The sequence below is a fragment of the Astyanax mexicanus genome, chromosome 8 (assembly GCF_023375975.1).
Source record: "Astyanax mexicanus isolate ESR-SI-001 chromosome 8, AstMex3_surface, whole genome shotgun sequence".
Taxonomy (NCBI): Eukaryota; Metazoa; Chordata; class Actinopteri; order Characiformes; family Acestrorhamphidae; genus Astyanax; species Astyanax mexicanus.
Genome location: NC_064415.1, coordinates 55,902,777 through 55,920,094, shown reverse-complemented (window position 1 = coordinate 55,920,094; position 17,318 = coordinate 55,902,777). Strand labels below are relative to the sequence as shown.

General features: G+C 39.2%; 1 protein-coding gene across 4 annotated transcripts in view; it reads right to left on the bottom strand.

Moving 5' to 3' along the window:
• Positions 1-17,318, bottom strand: part of usp33 (ubiquitin specific peptidase 33) — a 28,599-nt gene that overhangs the window by 8,993 nt on the left and 2,288 nt on the right. For 2 of the 4 annotated variants that reach the window (XM_022677835.2, XM_022677836.2), the window contains exons 2-18: positions 15,942-16,175; positions 14,931-15,033; positions 14,009-14,062; positions 13,831-13,893; positions 10,110-10,262; positions 9,752-9,857; positions 9,215-9,284; positions 7,384-7,497; positions 7,176-7,254; positions 4,564-4,954; positions 3,132-3,272; positions 2,359-2,471; positions 1,995-2,167; positions 1,716-1,786; positions 1,555-1,588; positions 951-996; positions 119-299 (exon numbers count right to left, since the gene is read on the bottom strand). In XM_022677835.2, coding sequence (XP_022533556.2) covers positions 119-299; positions 951-996; positions 1,555-1,588; positions 1,716-1,786; positions 1,995-2,167; positions 2,359-2,471; positions 3,132-3,272; positions 4,564-4,954; positions 7,176-7,254; positions 7,384-7,497; positions 9,215-9,284; positions 9,752-9,857; positions 10,110-10,262; positions 13,831-13,893; positions 14,009-14,062; positions 14,931-15,014 — 1,873 coding nt within the window. In that variant the 5' untranslated portion in view covers positions 15,015-15,033; positions 15,942-16,175. The remainder of the gene's footprint in view (positions 1-118; positions 300-950; positions 997-1,554; positions 1,589-1,715; positions 1,787-1,994; positions 2,168-2,358; positions 2,472-3,131; positions 3,273-4,563; positions 4,955-7,175; positions 7,255-7,383; positions 7,498-9,214; positions 9,285-9,751; positions 9,858-10,109; positions 10,263-13,830; positions 13,894-14,008; positions 14,063-14,930; positions 15,034-15,941; positions 16,176-17,318) is intronic. The other 2 variants (XM_022677834.2, XM_049483152.1) reach the window with 1 other exon arrangement.

The window sequence follows — 17,318 nt, the reverse complement described above, 5'->3', positions numbered from 1 at the left end:
AGTGGAGTGGCTTTACTGCTCTTTATAATACCTGACTGGTAAACTTCATACAAAATGCACACCAGATTATAAGGAGCACTGATGATTTTGGGGTAAATTAAAGGAAATAAATACTCACTGCTGGCCGTGCCATGGTGGCAGATGACGGACAACAGGTCGTAGGTGGTGATCTGGGCCGAGCTGTCCTTGGCCAGGAAAGGCTGCAGGTCCAGACCGTCCAGTGGGAAGGAGACGTGAGTGCTGATCTTAGTGGAGAACATCAGCTCGTGTCGGAAGCGCTTCAGGTGAATGCACAAGATCTGGAACAAAAGCACAGGAGTAAAAGATGCTGTCAAATATAGCACACTTTAATGGAGCAATAATTAAGATAATTAAGACTTTTCTAAGAGTCTATTCTAGAGTCTGTTAGCAACATTAGCCTAGCATCTCCACTCTAGTCTACAGAAGCACACGAAGCACATATAGCAAACCTATCAAAACTACCATCTTAGTTGATTGACTGATTGGTTTGACGTTTATTTGAGGTCTCACCAAACTACTACTTTAAAATTCAATCAACTTACTGCTGCAAGAACAAAAACGTAGCAAATGCTGCCCTGCTCCATTTATTCTCCATTCTCCATTTATAATCACCACCAAAAAAAAGATAAAAGTAAAGATAAAAGGATTTTAAATGAACTATGTTTCTGTCAATGCCCTTCCACTAATGGGTGCATTAAAACGCATCGCTAATGGAGGCACAGTGAAGCCTTTTCTTCCACAAAGCCCATTTGGAGCTAATATAAGACCTTTAATGATCATAATGACCAAATTTCAGACATTTTTGAGACTTTTTAAGGTCATCCAGAATATCTATGTAGCTAAATGTGTCCTGAATAAGACTTACAGCGAGAGAATAACATAAAACCGAGCTGAAACCTCAGAGAAACAGAGATTTGGGCAGAACTTACCTCTGGCAAACTCTGGACTTTGCAGAACTTCACTCCGTTTCGTAATCTGGAAAAACAAAACAAGACAACAGCTGTTAAATTTATATAGGAGTCATTTCAGCACCTCAAGAAAACCACCAGCACCATACACGAGCACCTTTGGTGCTATACAATAACAAAGAGACTTAATTACTGTCTTATTACCAATTATAGTGCTATTTAGAACTAAAATATGTTCCACTAGAAGTCAGTTTTCTTTTAAGCACCACAAAAAGCATGTTTTACTAATTACACAAGCCAAAAAAAACATTAAGATGCCCTATATTATCGGAGGTTGGTCCCTAACAGTCCCGAAACAAGATCCACTACCCCTTTAATTGATATGTAGCACCAAAAGGGTCTCCTCTATTCTCACAGACCAACGTTTGATGCTATTTAGCTCCGGAAATGTTCTTATATTGAAAAAGAACCATTTTCATTTTTTTATATTTCAATAATGCCTTTTTAACTACAGCTAGTTAGTAGAAAATTGAGTATAATGTATTTTTTTTACAGAATTATTACTGAAAAATCTGGATCTCCTTCATTTCCTTAAGCATATACCAGTAAAAACGTTGGTACTCACTTCTTGCACTTTTCACAGCTGTACATGTTATCCCCTGGAGAAGCAAAGACCAAGCTGAGGTTAGATTTCAGACTGACACACACACACAAACACACACATAGCAAATTCTGTCATTGCATCTACATTTTTCATTCCAGGGCATAGAGAGGTTGTTTACTTACCCTTCAGCTCGTCTCGTGCAAAGAAGGCAGCCAAACAGTCCTGAAGGGTGACCACAGGACCCCAGAACCAGCTAAAGAGGGCACAAAAAGAGAGGAGAGCGGCAGCATTAGAAATGTTCTGTTCAAGTTCAGTTACCTCTGCGGCAGTAATGCTAATTTCTGCTAGCCAGTCTATAAGGACTTAAGCTAAGAAATGAAAAAGACTCCAAGCATGTAGGTGTTTCTTTTAAAGTGGTCAATGGGTGGAATTTTAGTAAAGTGTGACCTGCATGTAATTACCTCTTAATGTACTCCATGACGAAGGCAATCCAGCCCTGAGGGGCGTAGGCCTCGCCACAGGACCCCGCCTTCACCAGGGCAGTCTGATGGGAAGCTGAGTGCAGCTTGGCCAGGTCCTCTTTCCCTGGGATGGGCAGTGAGATGTCCTGAAAGTTCTCCAGGGTCACAGACACCTGAGAAGGACAGAAAAGATCAATCTGGGTTCATATTACAGACTCAATAGGCTTCAAAAAAAAATGTATTCAGCTAACAACATCAGGACACTGAAAATGTTACATCCCTAATGCTTAGCTGTTGCTAGAGCATCTGTAAAAAGCAGATCTATGATGTTGGAATGATGGAATTGGATAAATGGTCCTCTCACCCTGTCGCAGGTCAGGCACTGCACGGAACTGACGATGGTGCCGTCAAACACGTCAGAGATGACGCTGCGATGCTTCCTCTGGCGCTTGCTCTTTGGAGGTGCAAACGAGGTCACTGAGAGAAACAGACAGGAGAACATAAACTGGGTGATGTATGGGTTTAGAGGCAAGGCAGAAAAGAGAGTTGATTGGCTGAGAGTGTACTTCACACGGTTCTCATTCCCATTAAGTATCTTCTAGAGAGAGAGGTTATATCTGTCCAGTTTCATTTATTTTACTTTAATCCTGGATATATGGAGATATTTGGTGTGCATTATTATTAGTATCATCACATTCTGGATCATTGACTTCTGTTACAAATCGGATAAAATTATTGTATTTTTTTATATTTCAGTTAGGGGTGTGCCATATCATATCATATGCAATAATTTTCATTTTGTTGCAGAAGTGTATTCTTGAAATATACATATTTTTTAATTCACCATTTAGTCAAATTTAATTCATTTGTCATAAAAGTATTGTTATTGTGAAAATACCATGAAATATTGTGATATAATTTTATTATATCTGCATATTGTGATGTGTCTGTGTACCAAAGTACACAGCAACATCATGCTAGCCTTCAGCACAGTTATACATTTTAGCAGGACTGGTATGGTTTTATTATTTCAAAGAAACACATTTCAGCTCTGAAAAAAATACATGACTTAGTGTTTAGTGGCTCTTTAAAGGACATGGCATTTCTTTTGGGTTGACGTGCATTGTGAGAAGTTACCTTTCTTGTGAGCTGAGCTCAAGCTAGGCCACATGGGGGTGGATTTTGGGGGACTGCTGGACAGTTTGAGAGCGATTACCTCGTTGGCACTCGGGCTCTGGGGACGGGCATTGTTGCTGACCTGGATCTCAGGGTTGGAATCTGGAAGAACAGGGGAGAAACATTGTTGGCACCTTGCAACAGGGCTTTAGACTTTGAGTAATGGGCTGCAGACAGACTATGTTGCCAGGCATCACAACAATCCCATTGTTAAGTCTGCTAATGACATTGACAGTTATAAGGCCATTAGTTATGAGGCTCCTTTCCAACAACATTGAAGAGACAACCTTCAGTAAGGAGGTGAATCAGCCTGCATTCTTATAAACTCTCTATGAATGTAAGCGAGACATAAGAGATTCAGAGGGACACAAGAACCTCACGCAAATTCCTGGGAAGTGTGAAGTGGACAGTAGGGGTGGGCAATATTTTATCGTATACAATATATCGTGATACAGAAATATTGTGATATTAAAAATCCATATCATGATAATAGGGCTGTTCTGTCTTAAAAGTGGTCTATTATTTACTGTGAAGCTTTAAGTGTATTTATTGTATAATTGTTTTAGTTTGCAGTTTATATACATGCACTAAATTTTCTGCAATATTATTTGCTGCATTATATTATTTTATGCTATATTATTTATTTTGCCACATTATGATTATGCTGTTATACTATTATACTATATTCCTGAAATTAATTAATTATGTTTCTGTTTTCCTATATCGCCAAGTATATCGTTATCGCAAAAATACCCTGAAATATTGTGATATTATTTTAGAGCCATATCGCCCACCCCTAGTGGGCAGGCAATTGCTTCAACAAAAGCATCCTCCAGCATCTCTGATATGGAAACCATTCCTAGCTCAGGTTTCTCAGTCATTAACACTAGCAGACTGGACTTTTTTTAAACTGAGGTCATTAACACTCCTTGCCAACCATCAGAGCGCCATCAGTCAACTTTTGTTAAGTGAATAAATGACAGAGAGGCAACTGGAAAAGTACCAATTCCCTTCCCCTAGCTTTCTCTTTCTCAATAATAATCAATCCTAACATTTTGACCAACTCTTTTCTGCATTTGTTCTCTCTGTTCTCGTTAACCTTTTTTTTTTTTTTTAGCTCCACTGAGGACATAGGAGCACTTGGAAGTTCTAGAATTACTACCTGAAGTCCTGTATTTCTTTCTCTTCGATCTTTATTATTATTATTATTCTACTTTCACCCCTGTTCGACAGAGGTCAGGACCCCAAAGGGCTGCATCTATAATTTGGGTCTCCTACCTGGACCTATTACCTTTAGCAAGTAATCCAGATTCATGCACAGTTTCTTCCCGCAGGCAGTCAGGCTACTAAACAGGTCTACCTATGGTCATCCACAACATCTGTCTACACTTACCTGCAGTCTTGCCCTGCTTGATGGCCCCCTGGCTGCTAATTATGGTCCTGCTTTCATTAGTTGTGTCAACGTCCTTGTCCAGGTCACCGTGGGATCCAGCACGGTACAGATTGTTAATGAGGTTCTTTTCTTTCTGCCACTCTCTGTTAGCCTTCTCCTCGTCCGGAATCAACATCTCTGCCTCATCCGGTTCCTCTGGAGCTCGGGGACCCTCGCTGTCGGCGCTGCAAGACTCGCAGGACTGGAAATCGCTTTCTGAGCGACTGCGTTCGTCTTCGTCCGGGCTGTCGTCCACGCTCACTGTTGGACTTTGGTCCTCGGGCTCCACTACTGGCTCCTTCAGCTCCTCATGCAGCTGATCCATCAGACATCGGAGGAACTCCTGAGAGTCCTGAGGAAGAGAGAGCACACAACATAGCAGGGATTAGGCACATGGTTAACCCAAGTTTAAGTTAAGATACTATATAAATATGGCAAAAGCTACGTTTAGAGAAATAATAAAACATCTTGCCATCTGTGAAGCATGGGGGTGGATGTATCATGTTTAGAGATGTGCTGCCTCTGCATAACTGGCCATGCTTTCTTAAGGGTGGACAGTTAGCACAGGTGTCTGAAGTATTGGCTGGATTATTGGAGCCAATTTGAGAGTTTTCAGACCTCAAATAATGCAAAGAAAACAAGTTCATATTCATAAAGCTTTAAGAGTTCAGAAATCAATATTTGGTGGAATAACCTTAGTTTTAATCACAGTTTTTTTTCATGCATCTTGGCATCATGTTCTCCTCCACCAGTCTTACACACTGCTTTTGGATAACTTTATGCTGCTTTACTCCTGGTGCAAAAATTCAAGCAGTTCAGTTTGGTGGTTTGATGGCTTGTGATCATCCATCTTCCTCTTGATTATATTCCAGAGGTTTTAATTGGTAAAATCAAGGAAAAACATCATCGTTAAGTGGTCTCTTAGTTTTGTTCAGAGCTGTATATATCAAAATCAAAATGAAATACCTGGATATGCACAAACTGAAGGTTTTGGAATGGCTCTCACAGTCTTTAAAATTCTTTTTGTTACATAGCAGACATAAAACCCTGCGTGCCTATGAGCCAATACACTGCAGCTTAATACACACACATATATATAACACTTTCCCCCACTCTCTCTCATTCTCCAGTCTCCATGAATGTGACTCTGTAAAAGAGATTACTGCTGCTAGAGCCTTTACACAGTTCCATTCTGGTCCCGGCCGGCGACGGCCCACGCATGCTAATGCTAATTCTAAAAATGGCTCTTCCTCTCTGGCCAGCCGTGACAAATGAACCCATAGCCTGTGTGGGTTTATGGCGCGACTATGAGGGCACTGTGGCCTGAAAAAAAAAAGAGAAGGACAAGCTGGCTCACAAAAGAAAGAACTTCTCTTGGAACTAATCCCTCTGAAACTCAGAAGTCAGCCCAGGTGAAGAGGATGTGATCTGAATAAAGTGTGTGTTAGTGTGTGTGTGTGTGTGTGTGTGCCTTGCATTAATAATTCCCTCTTGAAGTACCTTCTGTAGATAGAATAAGTAAGACTGACTCAAGGCCCTGTTACACCAGCAGAACACTATATAGATCAACAGCTACTTCTACTTCTTTAGAAGTACTGAAATGGACTGGTTCTGAAGACCCAAAATAATGCTTTTTATTCTTTTTTTTTATTTGCTGATCACTTTATATATCACATTATATATTTTCTCTATATTTAAATTAGCAACTTCTTTGGAGTTGCTGTATTAAAAATCCTTTTGCAACAGTATATTTGAAGAAGAGGTATACTCTAAACCTCAAAAATATGAATAAATGGATTATTCTGAAATGTACAATAAAAAGACCAATGTATCTTCTGTTCTTTGCATTTTCAGTTCTGATCTTGGATCTGTTCCTTTCAGTAAGGACATGGTAGCTAGCCAACTTAAATAAGAAAGGAATCTTATCCCAGATCAGCACTATTACATTAAGAAGCTTTGTGAATATGGGTCACAAATAATATCCTAGGTGTAATTCACAAAATAAGGCTTGTTTGTTAAGAAAATCATGTCAAGATATCTTGTCATGATCCCTTATTACATTATAAGCCTAAATAATTGACATTTCATGAACTGATAGATAGAAAGCTAGCTACCAGGCCAATATTAAAAAGTGGCACTGATCACAACATGTAATAAACTGTGTGATGATTGTAGGAACTGCCAATAGAGATCTCTGATTGGCTGAAGTTTTTGGAACAAATGCACCAGTGTTTTACATTAAGATACACTTTTTTGTCATTTACTCTTCATCTTTAGCACATCACTGCTTCTGTTAAAGTGATTGCTTACAATTAATCTGCATTGATTCAATATACAAAATTAATATCAATTAATAGTAAATTATTTGCTATTCTGTGCTGTATCTTTAGTACTAAAATTTAAAATAATAATAATAATTTATTTTCTGTATATTATTTATTGTGTTTAATTCTAAACGGCAGATAGCAATGTTGCACTCCTACATATTGAATTGTAACCCCTGTGTTATGGTGTTTAAATGTCTGGCCCTTTAAAACGCAATAAACATAATACATTAAAACTAGATACAATACCTGCTGGGAGTATCCGCGAAACATGGGATTGACAGCTTTGATGCCCTGGAACAGATTTGTGGGGACGACAAAGGAAGGCCTGCAAAACACAAAAAAAAAAAAAAAAAAAAAAAAAAAAAAACAGTTCGCAAATTAACAACCCCAGAGTTTTTGTTTGTGTCTATGAAAAAAAAAATGTGGATAAAAAAAAAAAGCAAAGTGAATGCACCTGTTTTTGTGCCACAGGTCTGTGATCAGTTTCTGATAGCTTTTACACAGAGCCGGCTTCTTATCCGTCCGGACCAGACCATTACACTCCAGGAAGAACTGCGTCAGGGGAGGACTGAGAGAGAGAGAGAGAGAGAGAGAGAGAGAGAATTGGATAAAATATTAAATTACGCTATTCTGGGCATTGAGTGGTTCGAATCCCGGTTATGCAGCTTGCCATCAGCTGCTAGAGCTCCGAGAGAGCAGAGAGCATCTATTATGTCTTTCCGGTCAATGCTGAATGAGACGGCCTAAAACTAAGTCTGATTTACATCAGCATTACCCTGACCAATCACAAGGGTACTGTGGCCCCAAGTGCTTTTTTTAAGGCAGAAGAACTAAACCTGGAAAGCTAAAGAGCTAAAGATAGAGATAAAAGTAAAGGTAAAGCTAAATCTGGAGAGCAAATAACCCAAATTTAGCATTATACCAAAAAAAAAAAATAATAATAATATATAGCACAATGTGCAGCCAATGTTAAACCTATTAAAAAGTGATAAAGTCTAGCGCTGCGACTAATCACGCTTAAAAAATATGGGCATTCTAAGCTTACTGTAAATAAATGGAAGAGATTTATACTCCTAAATAAACAGTTTCCAGGAAAGAAATCTGTTTAGCTTAACATCCAGCGCTCGTTGACTTTGCTGAATAAGAAGGAAAACATGGCGACACCCATGTTCCTTACTAGTGTTGCTTAAAATGCACCTGGTTAGCCTTATGTATGAAAATAGACTAGAAAATAGATGCTCACTGTTTTATAATATGGTGCACCTTATAGTCCGAAAAATATACTTGATAAATGGACCAATAGAGATGCTCCAAACGACCTGGAAAGTCTTTTTAACACTGCCTTCCATTCAAAGCTAAGACGTATTTTTCCTTCTCCTGTAAAGTTGGCTTTTTAGAAATGCAAGGTTTTTGTGTGACAGCAACAACATATATTTAGTGCATGCGAAAGCTACAATTTATAACAAATAAACTGAACAGAATGTTCACAGCTGTTCTGTAAAGTGTGTCCAAAGTTAGCCACCAGAACCACATTATTGGACCCAGCCTGAACAGACCAGCTAACCTCCAATGGGAACATTCTAAAAAATAAGACTCAAAATATGGAGAGAAAAGAGCAAAAAAAGCTGATATACCCAGAAAAAAAAACATCTCCAAGACAGACACAGACACAGGCACAGACACACACACATTATAACTAATTTTTCTGCAGTAATTAACAGGGTTTTTTAGGATTGCAAATTCTGACCCAGTTCCATTTTTTCCAGCTCTGTTTTTTTCCAGCCAGGCTTTTACTACAAACGTCCTAAAAAACGCTGCAGAGCTTGTAAGCGTGTTCTGTGCTCACAGCTACATTACCAGTTTGCATTTTAATCAAGCTAATGCTAATCTCCACACAAAAAAAAAAAAAAACGCCTGAATGAGGCAGAGTCAGGCTGATTACATCTAAAAGCCGAGTTTGTAATGGAGTCGTTTTCTTGCTTCTGCTTCCAGCTCTCAGCGAGAGGCTCAGTCGTACCTGCTGAGTAAGGAGGAGCGTAGCTATCCCAGGATACCAAGATACGGATATCCAAACTAATTAGCTGTTCTGTCCAGGCTGTGCTCAGAAATGTGCTTCTAGAAGAGGATTCTAGAACAGACACACTGTACAGGAAATGGGTAAAAACCTGACCTGATAAGAAATTGTAATTTTACATTTACATATAACATATTACACATTAAACTTCAGTACTCTAAAACCGTGACTTTTCAAATAGCAGTACTGTGGGCTTTAGATATTAACTTACCAGTTGGAGAGGGCCTGTAGGGCAGCATTCATGTAGCAGGTGTTGCCAATGTTTTTTAGCCCAGTCAGACCTGTAGAAGTTTAGTATAGGGAGAGTCAGTAATGCACACATGGCTAAAAGGAATAGTTTTCTCCAAACTTTTGGAATAATTTTATGTTTCTATTTTGGCAGCAGAAAACACGGGTGCGCCACTGACCAGTTTAAACCCTGACAACAGTCAAAAGTCACCCATCCATTTTTGTCTAAGCTACACAGGTGCGCTGTGCGCTCAGCAAATCCAGCTTTTACATCAACAATAAACAGAATAAAGAATAAAATAACTTTGTTGTTCCCTTAAATGAGCTGCTGATGTCTCTTCACAGTGTATACGCACAGGTCAGTATGGTAGATATTTGGTAGCAAGGAGGTAACAAGGACATCATTTTGGTATCTTTGATGATCTTTCATGAGTAACAGTGATTTCCTATGGAGTTACATTGTGTTATATAGAACCAGAGTGTATTCTGTAGACTTAATGGAAAAAGGAAGGTTCCTCACCTCTGGTCCTCAAGTCATCCTCCTCCTCAGTCTCCATATCCAGGTCCTCGCAGGCTCCAGCTGGGGGAACCCTCAGAGATGTTGGGCTGCCTGGAGCTGCAGGTTCCTGAAAAACATGGTTTTATGTTATGTTTTCAGTCAATAAGCAGTATACTGACTTGCATTATCCTTACCTTATATCTTCACCTTGCTGGTGTACAGCTAGAGACTATAATTTCTGGATCTTTATCAATGGTCTTGCCCTTAATCAATGGCCATTTTCTCACCCCAGGGTTGCTCTGTAGTTCATGAGGAATGGGGTACAGGGTAGGCAGCAACACATACTGTTATAGAGCTACATAAAGAGGTGGAGGATTACCTGGCTGGGGGTCTGCAGAGGGGAGATGGGTTTGACAGCACTGGGCAGCAGGTTGGGAGGCCCAAGCTTCCTGTCCAGGAAGACCTCTTTGGCGCAGGCATAGCACCACACCCTCAGCGTAGTCAGATTTACAGTCAGGTTGTGCCGCGTCTCCTGCAGGGAGTCACACAGAGGGGTAATATGGTGGACAAAAATATCACTCCTCTCTGAAGCAACCATGATGATTTTTTAACTCAGCAAAGTGCCCAGAGGACTCTGTGAAAGAGGACACGACACGTCTCATATTGTGCAACAACACAGTTTATTTCAGTTTTCAGAAATTATTAAATATTAACTACTTTCTAAAAGCTGAAGTGAACAGTGACTCATTTTAGAGATCCAGAATATGAAATATGCTGTAATGTGAAGTTCCAAAGTCCAACCTGAACTATTTTTGCTACATTATAACTAGGGAAGTTTGGATTTTGTGCTCCCTGATGCAATCAAAGTAACTGAATGGGCAGTATTTGATATTTTAAATCAGATCCAGCAGTGTTCTAGTGTTGAGTACCCTTTTGACCTTCTAAATACCTTTAACAGACATGATTTTTGTAACGAGGCATATTTTAGGGTGTACTGACAATAGGCACGGTTCAGTTAAATGGTGCTGGAGCACGGTTCTGGCCCTTTCCCACTCCCCCACTGGCCTGTACTCACACTGCGTTTAAACAATCCGTGCCCGAGCACGCTTACGCCATTATTCACTGCTCACTGAGCTTGCCAGTGTTGTGCCGAATTCAACACCCTCTCTCGGAAATACGTCTTCTTGATAAAAGTGGAGATAATCTGCTTTAATTTACTAAAGCACTATACAGACGGGATTAGTTTGTCAGGGGGACGTCTGTGAAAAATATTCCACAATTCTACTCAGAGATAAAACTCTTGCATTCGGACTGCAATTGAAACAACAGGAGGACCAGTGAGTTTTTTTAGGGCTTTCTCGGTCACATGACATTGTGTTCAGTAGCTCCTCCATTTCCACTCGCTGTTGTGTTGTTTACGTGGATCTCTGTGGAAATGCACGCCTTAAGTGTTATTACGGTGCACGGCAGTGGACAAATAGCTATTTTATTAACTGCGAAAAAACGAAACTCAGAGATGTGCATCTGGACGGGACTAAAATTAACGGAGGACCACAGACTTCAGCGAAAAACAGTAGGTAAAAACAGAGGACGTCTGAGAAACACACACACATGGTCGTTTCGGATGGAAACAAAATCACAGAAATCCCCGTCTACTATTCTGGTTTCTTTTACCAGGCTTGCACTTTGAATATGAATCAATGCAGCAGACTGTGAACTCTTGTCTCACAGAGGAATCTAAGAATATTCCACGAAAATGCAGTTGTGCAAAACGGCAGCCGCAGAAAAAAGAAATCATTAAAAGAATGAGAAACAGCAGCATCTCATCTTCTCACATCTTCTCACACAGTGAGAATCAGCTGTGAACAAAGTGAAGGCAAAACTCTGCACCACAGAGGAGCTAAGGAGCATATGGCAGGTGTGTGTGTGTGTGTGTGTGTGTTTGTGTGTACGTGTGTGTAAACCTGAGTGTGTTTGTGTGTCACAGGGTGATGGGTGGTGTGTAGGGGAGATGGGGAGTGGCAGGGCGAGGTCTGCTCTCATACACACACACACACACACACAGCTGTGGTTCAGGGGTGACTACATTATTCATCAGCGGTAGATTAGCTTCCACTCTGGCCAGCAGATGTGCTTTTACAGACTGTGCCATGCAGCCTCCTCCATCATTTATGGGCTGCACTGCCCTGCCCAAGCCGGGCACAGTCTGGTCAGCAGGCCGGCTGCTTTTGAACGGGGCATGAAATATTTACAGGCTGACTGATTGGAGCTGCCCAGAGTGAGCAGAGTGTGAACCTTGCCGTGACTTTGCACAATGCAGGCCAAACTGCAGGAACTGAGACAGTTTTTTTTTTTATGGCATCCATAATATACTGATATATATAGATATTCATGCCATGGGCTCCTGGGTGGGGTAACTGTCTTATTGCTGGGTACTTTTAATTGAAGACTGAGGTTTTATACTTTAAAAAATTAAGCTGATAGGATTCTTCTTAAAGCATACTCGACTGCCCAATGATGTGCTTGCCATCACCCTCCTGGGTGGCGCAACAGTCTAAGCGTTGGTGTACTTTCAATAGGAGATTGAGTGTTCAATTCCCTTTTGATCCCACATGCTTTACTGCACAGTCCTTCCATTATTAAGCAAGATGTTTGGGGTTCAGAGTGGTCAAGAAGGCGAAGTGCTTTCGAATCCCGTTCATGCAGCTTGCTATCAGATGCCAGAGCCCTGAGAGAGGACAATTGGCCTTGCTCTCTCTCTGGGTGGGTAGATGGTGCTATCTCCCCACATCACTTCTAGTGTGATGTGGATCAGCACAAGGCTGCATCTGTGAGCTGATGTATCAAAACTGAGTCTCTGCACTTTCCTCTGAGTGCACTGTGATGCTACTCGTCAATGCTGCATCAGCAGCAGCAGTTCAAAAACAGGCGGAGTCTGACTTCACATGTGTCGGAGGAGGTGTGTGTTAGTCTTCATCCTCCTGGTGTGTTGGGGCATCACTAGTGATAGGAGTGATGGAGTCCTAATGAGTGGGTTGGGTAAGTGGCCGTGTAAATTAGGGAGAGAATTAGCTAAAAATGTATATATAAAATAAATGTATAAAATAAAAAAGAAAACAATTACTTATTTTTTATTTATGCTCTTGTACAGTATATTAAACTTGCTCACAGGCCCAACAGTGGCAACTTAGTGAACCTGGCCATTGAAACCACAAACCTGTAATCAATAATCCAACTTATTCCTGAGGAGGTTTTTTTTTCTTTCTATCTTGGCTTTGATTTAATTTTCACTCAGAAGGATAACTCTAATAATTAATCCCCGCCTTTTGTTCGTGAGGTTAACATAATGTTCTTTACACTGGCATTAAAAAGAGGCTCACAGAGCCAGGTGGGGCTTAATAAGGGGTGCAGCTTTCATTTATTAAGCACCTCCAAGAAACGCAACACTCTGAAAATAATGTAGGTCAGTGGGACAGACACTCTCCACCGAACTCACTCACTCGTTACAGAGCCCTGAGTGCAAATACCCACTGCAGATACACACACACACACACACACACACACAGCAGACATGAGGAGGTGGTCTGATCAGTGAATTCTGATTAATAATGCATGATCTTACCGCAGCAAGAAACAGAGCACTGCAGAATTGTCTTTTTTTGATGACAGTTTTGCCCAGTCACTGAGAGTGCATGCTAAAAATGCATAACATGTATTCATACAGTATAGTTCTGGGAGATTGATCATATTAATGTTTAAATACGAATTTTAAAATTTAATAATTGAGATGTACATCTTTATATACAATATATATATAACCTGTCAGTGGGAATCTCAGTGGATAGGATTGTGTATCTGTCCCGGAATATAAGGCGCACCATCAATAAATGTCTATTTTCTGTTCTATTTTCATACATAACGTGCACTTGATTATAACGAAGATTAAGAAGATGTTCTTTCTTTTTTTCTCCATTCCCAAAGTATCGGATCAGGGCCTGGTATCGGCAGATACTCGAAATCAAATGACTCTGACTCAAGGGCAAAACATGTGTTTAGTACATCTCTACAAATAAAGAAATAAAATCAGCAGGTACACCAACCTGAGAGTGGACGGTGCTGTGGTCAGCATGAGATTCTCCACAGCCAACATATGAACAGCCATTCTAGAAAGAAAAAAGAAAAATTGTAAATAAATAAATACATAAACAAAAATATCTGCCACCCCTAAATGGTATCACATTACAAAGAATTAAATAATGCTAATATGAGTTCACTTACTTCCAGACAGGCCCAGAGGTTTGGTCCCCCGACTTTGCAGTCCTGGCACTGGCCCTGAAACCACAACACATTCATTGTATTAGTCATTTCATGAGTTTTGCAGACCATTTGTACTGCACATTAGGGGTGGGCGATATGGCTCTAAAATAATATCACGATATTTCATGGTATTTTCACAATAACGATACTTTTGCCGATATGACAAAACACAAAATTCTAAATATTTTTTTCTAATTTAATTATTGCATGCAATATTATATGGCTAACTGAGATATAAAAAAATAATTATTTTATCAGATTTGTAACAGAAGTCAATAATCCAGAATGTCATGAAACTCCAATGTAATGCACTCCAAATATCTCCATATATCCAGGATTAAAGTAAAATAAATGATACTGGACAGATATAATCTGTCTCTAGTAGATATATAATGGGAAATAATGAGAACATTGTGAATTATTTTTTTGATATTTCAGGGTACATTTTTGGCGATATTACTGCGTATGATACGATATGGCACACCCCTACTGCACAACAATACTAAAATTATTTTTTTTCTTTTTTTGTTTTTTACAAAAAGGAAAAATTAAAGGAAACATTTAGTAAAAGCACTGACCCAGATGCAGGCAATATTGATATGTCTAAAGGCATGTTTGATATCAGACTTTTGCGTCAGTGTTTGTCCAGTATTTCCTGTTGTAAACTAAAGAAGCACATGCCAGATACTAAATATGACTTGGCTGCATCTGAGGTCAGTTATCAATCATGTTCATTTGACTTTGATTTGAACTTTTCCTTTAAGTATAAACAGAAGAATCACACAGCTGTGAAACAGAGAGTGATAATGGAAAGATAAAGATAATGATAATGATAAGATAAGATAATGACTGCAGGAATGTTGAGGACTGAGAGTGGACTCACATGAGATTTCTGGATGAGTTCCTCTTTAGTGATCTCTCCGACGCACTCCAGGTGCGGACAGTCGCAGCTTGTGCCGGGTGGCATCACTTTTATATTAGTTTAACTGTGAAAGTGTGAGAGAGAGAGAGAGAGAGAGGGGTTTCAAATGACATTAGTGCAAGTAGAAACAGTTCTATAGAAGACATATATTTATTCCAGCTCATACAGTGAGTAGCTATTAGCACAGCAACACAACAGAGCTAACAGCTCTACCCACATGTAACAGTAATCGATTTCAGACCACATTTAACCACAAATAAGAGAAGAGCAGCAGCAGGAGGAAAGCTTAAAAAAAATCACATTTAAAATAAGGATTTATTATTATTATTATTTTTTTTTTTTTTTAGAACTGTTCCACATTTAATACAAGTTTCACACTGTATTTAATGTGGTTGCTTTTAATAAGTTTAGAATATTTACTCAAGAGACACTGCATTGACTGCAGAGCATGTTACAGAAGCCCTGCATGATTTCACATCACAAAGTTGCCTGGAATAATTAAGTGTTGCATTTAGCAACACCTATATCTGGTATCGGTAATCAGCCGATCAAGATCAAACACAACTGGCAATCATTAATCTGCAATCTGCTCCAAAAATCACTGACTGGTTTATCTTTTTTTTTTAAAAAAGAGCATCAGGATGAAACTCTGAGAGCAACCAAAACTTACATTACATTATCTGGACAGTGCATTTAGAGTACAGTTGGGCCAGTTTATGTTGAAAATTAGTTTTATTACAGCAATGATCATACAAGTAAATTAATTGGTATAAACCAGTGACTGACGTTTCTGATTTATCTTTAATTTCAAATAAAGACCCAGAAGATCTATGTATGTGTAAGACACATAAAGAAAGGTAGATACAGAACCTAAAGGAAGTAAAAGACAAGGCAAAGACAACAGGAGAACAGCAGACTATGGTACTCTATACAGACGTAGTCCTATTCCTGGCATATCTTGTCTTGTCTTGCCTGCAACGGAACTGTTGGCGTTTCATCCTCTGCCAACATCTTTATATAGTCACATCTCCTCTCTGCTGCAACAGGACACTGCTGTCCAGGGACTGGTTTATCTGCCTTCTGCCTTTACTAATCTGCTGCATGTAGGACATCATCACACACTGCAATGCTGAAGCTCTGCAGGGCTGAAGATGGAGAACCACATGCTGGAGTCGTCCAAATAACCAATCCGAAACGTCAGTGGGACTATGAATTCCAAGAAGCACAGAAGATTGATAAAATGAGGCAGGCGAGTCTTGAAATTTAGCTATAAAAATTTAAATAAAACCCAGTATTTTCTAAAAACATAAATGTATTAATTTAATACCAGTGCTCAATTCACATCCCTACATACATCCCTCTTTATTAACACACATCACAGTGTGTTGCACGGGAATAATGCTGAACAAAAAAGCTTTTTAGATTTCAATAAATACAATAAATGAGGTATTGACTGTATAAAGAACCAAGCATTACATTTCTTAATTGGGGTCAGTGACCAATCATGTTAATTAAATGTCTACTTACTTCAATATCTACTTATTCAGACTCTTTCTTTCAGATGATATACAAATAAACTGTCTACTTTTTTTTTTTTTTTTAAGAATTGCCTACCCATTTTTTTTAGAGTTTAGCTGAAGAGTAGGACCTGTTCTTCTAGAAGATTCTTTACACAAGTACATCTTCCTGTTCTCAGTGTTAAACAGTGTTTCTGCTGCATTCTTCACTGTTAACAACCTCAACTATACAACAAAACAACTACCTCTTTAAGAGACAAAGTTCATCCCACCTAAAAAATGTAAAAACATCACAGAGTGCTTTTGAAGAGGAAGTAAACTGTAAGCACACTTACAGAAAGTGTGATAAGTGATGCTAAAGTATTTATTTTATTTGTATATGTGAGTAAGTGTAAAAATGAACTTAAACTTGCCGTTTTTCAGCTCTTTCTTGTGGCATACAACAGAACACATTAGAGACTGGATTTGAGATTTGGTCTAACCTAGGGCAGGCTATAATTCCACATTTATTACATACTAATATCATAATAGAGAGTGACGATTTTTGATTTGATGATTGATGATTTTTAAATCCAATAAGAATATTTACATAAAAATTCTTTACAGTGTCTTTCACTGACTGACCTTTTATTACAGGGTGCTTACTCATGTAATGAGGTTTGTAAGCACAGACATCTATTCACATTTTTCTGTGGCTTTTTTAATGTTTAGATCGATATGGGGATTATATCACATTATTGACTAAAATCAAGATATATGTTGTGATATAAATCTTCAATCCAGATCTAGTCAGAACTGATCTGTGAGTCGGGTTGTTTTCAAATTCCAGTGA